General features: G+C 48.0%; 1 protein-coding gene across 1 annotated transcript; it reads right to left on the reverse strand.

The window, feature by feature from the left end:
* Positions 1 to 1,338: 1,338 nt before the first annotated feature.
* Positions 1,339 to 2,562, reverse strand: LOC102262899 (small nuclear ribonucleoprotein Sm D2). Its single transcript, XM_005886590.2, has 2 exons — positions 2,421 to 2,562; positions 1,339 to 1,799 (listed from the first exon to the last, which is right to left on the reverse strand). Exons 1-2 carry the CDS (start codon positions 2,560 to 2,562, stop codon positions 1,375 to 1,377), a joined length of 567 nt encoding a protein of 188 aa, XP_005886652.1. The 3' UTR covers positions 1,339 to 1,374.
* Between the last annotated feature and the right edge of the window lie 1,161 nt (positions 2,563 to 3,723).

The raw sequence follows: 3,723 nt of genomic DNA on the forward strand, positions 1-3,723 counted from the left end.
CTCCGGCTTCCAGCCCCCCACCCCCACCCCGCCGCCCCCTCTCCAAACGCAGGCTCTGCTCTCTCTGGGAATTGACCAGGTTTCCCCAAATTAGATACTAAAGTGTCTCACCTCCACCTCCCGGCTTTCTCTTGCGTAGGGTCTTCGTCCTCTTGGAGAGGGGTCTGTAACCAGGATAAGAAAAGTTCTGCTTCCACTGTTAAATTAAAAACCTGAAGAACACACGAAGTACGCTAAAGCCTGTGCAAACTGCAGAGTGAGATGAGAGAAACCAGGAGGATCCGATGCTAAGGTCTCGCAGGGACAGGAAATGCCCTGGTGGCTGCAAGGCTTGTTTCCTGGGGCGAGTTGGAGTTTGGGGGTCTGAACCAGCAGTTTCTCTCTCTCAAAGACAGTGTTCAGGATGCTGGTGTGGTGGGTGGTCACGGAATCGTCCTGACTATCCTATGTCTTCCACATGAACGTGCTGAGCACTTAGCAGAGGGTTGCAAATTAGAATACCACAGGGAACAAGCAGGAGTGGCCACTAATTTGCTAATGTGGTTTTCTAATAAGTGACATAGATATAGATATATAGGAACTACGATGAGGCAGGAGGAAACATCAAGATGAGTATGAAAAGGCCCTTCCTGCCAAGCACAGCCAGATGGAAGAGACTCATTGGGCAAGCTCTGCACCCTCTTCGGGCACCTCACTCTCCCAGCACCCCCATGGGCTCGCGGAGGCAGAAACTCTCTACACCCTATCTTCTGAGTGTCTAAAAAGGCTCCATTGCATAATTATGATTGAGTAAATCATTGGCTATTGGTGGTAATTGATTCAACTTCCAGTTCTTCTCCCCTCCCTTGAGAAGAGGGAATTACAAGGGTTTTAGGAACTCTGTGCCAGGAATGGGGTCGAAGCCCTAAAATATATTTCTTATTATAAATCACAGTATCACAAGCCCAAACTGAGTAACACAAGCCCACAGGCCAAATACAGACTGCTTCTTGTTTTTGTACAGCAATCAAGCTAATGATGGTTTTTACATTTTCTAAGAATTGGGGAATCAAAAGAAGAATACTATTTTTGTGACAAGTGCAAATTATGTGAAATTTAAATTTCAGTTATCCATAAATAAAGTCTATTAGAACGCATTCATGTTTGTTCTTTTATGTATTGTCACCGGCTACTTTTGTGCTACAAGGGCAGAACTGAGTAGTTGCCACAGACGCTCTATTGATCCACTACTTACTATCTGGCCCTTCACAGACAATGTTTGCTGACCTCTATTCTATGTCACGGATCTGCCTGTCTATGGCAGAGGAATGCCTACAAAACACAGCCGGCAGTCCTGGTGCCCGAGAGGCCTGGCGCCAAGCAGGGAGCAAGCCCCTACTTGCCAGCGATGAGTGGGTGCCGCAGGGCCACAATGACCGAATGCCCGCGCGGGAACATCGCGGAGATGTAGCGGTCCTTGTGGACTGGCTTGGACTTCTTCTGGCCCTGGCCACTCTTGGGGACCTCGGTCCCCATCGCCTCCACATTCTCCAGCACCATGTTGCAGTGCCCGTCAAAAGCCTTCACCCGGCCCAGGAGCTTCTTGTTGTTGCCACAGTTGATGAGCACCTGGGTGTTGTTCTTGACGGACTGCGTGAGCACGGAGAGTGGGCCCGTGTTCAACTCTTCCTCCCCCCGCTTCTGCGGCTCCTCCGCGGTCTTCTCGCTCTTGGGCTTGTTGAGAAGGCTCGTGGGGGCGCTGGTTGCGCTCTCAGAACGCCCCTGTCCTCCGCGTTGCGTGGGCCTCCGAAGAGAAAGAGCTAGCCAGGTTTAGTTTTATAATGTGGGAAAGAAAAGGGGGGTGGGGGAACAACAACTCCCTAAAGATTGTTGTAAACTCTTAGAAAGCAACATGTAAAAATCCTCTTTTTAAAAAAATACATATTTTATTGATTTTTTACAGAGAAGAAGGGAGAGGGATAGAGAGCCAGAAACATCGATGAGAGAGATGGATCAGCTGCCTCCTGCACGCCCCCCAGTGGGGATGTGCCCGCAACCAAGGTACATGCCCCTGACCAGAAGGGACCCTGGGCCCCCTGAGTCCGCAGGCCGATGCTCTATCCACTGAGCCAAACCAATTCGGCGAAAAAAATCCTCTTTTTTAAAAAAAAACTTTTTACCAAGGTCTGCCTTCACCTATATTTGCTCAGTAAATGCTATTGAGTATGCCTAATGCTCAGTAGGTTTTAAATGCTTGTTGAGGGAATAACTGCTTGACTAGTTGGATGGACAGTGCATGAAATTCTAGGGTACCCTGTAAATTGAATGAGACCATGTACAGACTGACTTTGTCTTTTCCTTGAAAGTAATATACCAAATCAAAATGCTTTTACTAAACCTAATAGTATTGAAACTGAAAAGACAGTCTCCAGTCCTGCCACCTCTCAGGAGGTTAATCATATGCTTATCAGCCTTATCTTCCCTTGTGTGCTTGTGGGCGGCACTGTACACAGTCAGCTGTATTTCCCCAGGTGCTGAATAGTAGCAGCACTGAACATTAAAGCTGGAAGGGCCATGAGCCATCATGTGACCCACAGGGAGGAAGAATCTATGGCAAAAGAAGAAGCTGAATCCTGATCTCCTATCCCCCCATCCAGAGTGTTTTGCCTGGTGCCGAAAAGCCTTCAAGCGTGGAGGTGCTCATTAAACACTTGGAGACGCTATGTACTTTCACTTTCACTCTGCTTTTATGCTCAATGTTTGCTTCGCGTTATGGCAGCCTAGAAGAGTTGTTATAAGCAAGGCTTAGGAATCAGACAAACTTAGCTACGAATCCTGGCTCTTCCACGCCCTAGCTGTGCGACCTTTTGCAATCCTGTCTGCTCCCCCTTCAAAATGGAACCTCATCTCTGGCCACACTACCGTGAACATGCATGAAATCATCCAAATACAAGCGAATGTGACACTTCTCACCACCTCCGCTGTTTCCAGCCTCGGCCCAGCATCGCTCTCCTGAACCACCATAATCGGCTCCTGACAGGTCACCCTGCTTCTCTACTCTGGTTTCTCTATAGTCTCTTCGCCAGCCAGCAGCCTAAGTAAGCTTTTAAGACTGTAAATCTGACCACATCGCTGCTCAAATCCTCCAGCGGCTTCCCATCGCTCTTAGCAGAGAGCCCAGGGTTTTGTGTTGCTCACTGCCTCAGCCACACTGGCCTCCTTGCTTTTTCTTTTTTGCTCTTGTATTCCCCAGATCTCACTTCCTCTCTTCTTTCAGGACTCTGCTCACGTACCATCTCAGAAAGCACTCCCCAACACCTACCTTAATATGGCCCTCTCATCACTTTCTTTCCCTATCCCACTTCACTTTTCTTCATAACACTGCAATGCACCAGACATTACGTTATGTACATATTGGTTTATTTATTCAGTACTCCCATCAACCTCCAGGTTGTAAGCTTCGCGTTTTGTGCACTGTATTCCCAGTTCTTAAAACCTAAGTGCTGCCCTAGCTGGTTTGGCTCAGTGGATAGAGCGTCAGTCTGCGGACTGAAGGGTCCTGGTTTGATTTTGGTCAAAGGCACATGCCTGGGTTGCAAGCTTGATCCCCAGTGGGGGACATGTAGGAGGTGGCCAATCAATGATTCTCTCTCATCATTGATGTTTCTATTTCTCTTTCCCTCTCCCTTCCTCTCTGAAATCAATAAAGATATATTTTTTTCTTAAAACCTAAGTGCTGCCCTA

Source organism: Myotis brandtii, unplaced genomic scaffold, assembly GCF_000412655.1.
Source record: "Myotis brandtii unplaced genomic scaffold, ASM41265v1 scaffold99, whole genome shotgun sequence".
NCBI lineage: Eukaryota > Metazoa > Chordata > Mammalia > Chiroptera > Vespertilionidae > Myotis > Myotis brandtii.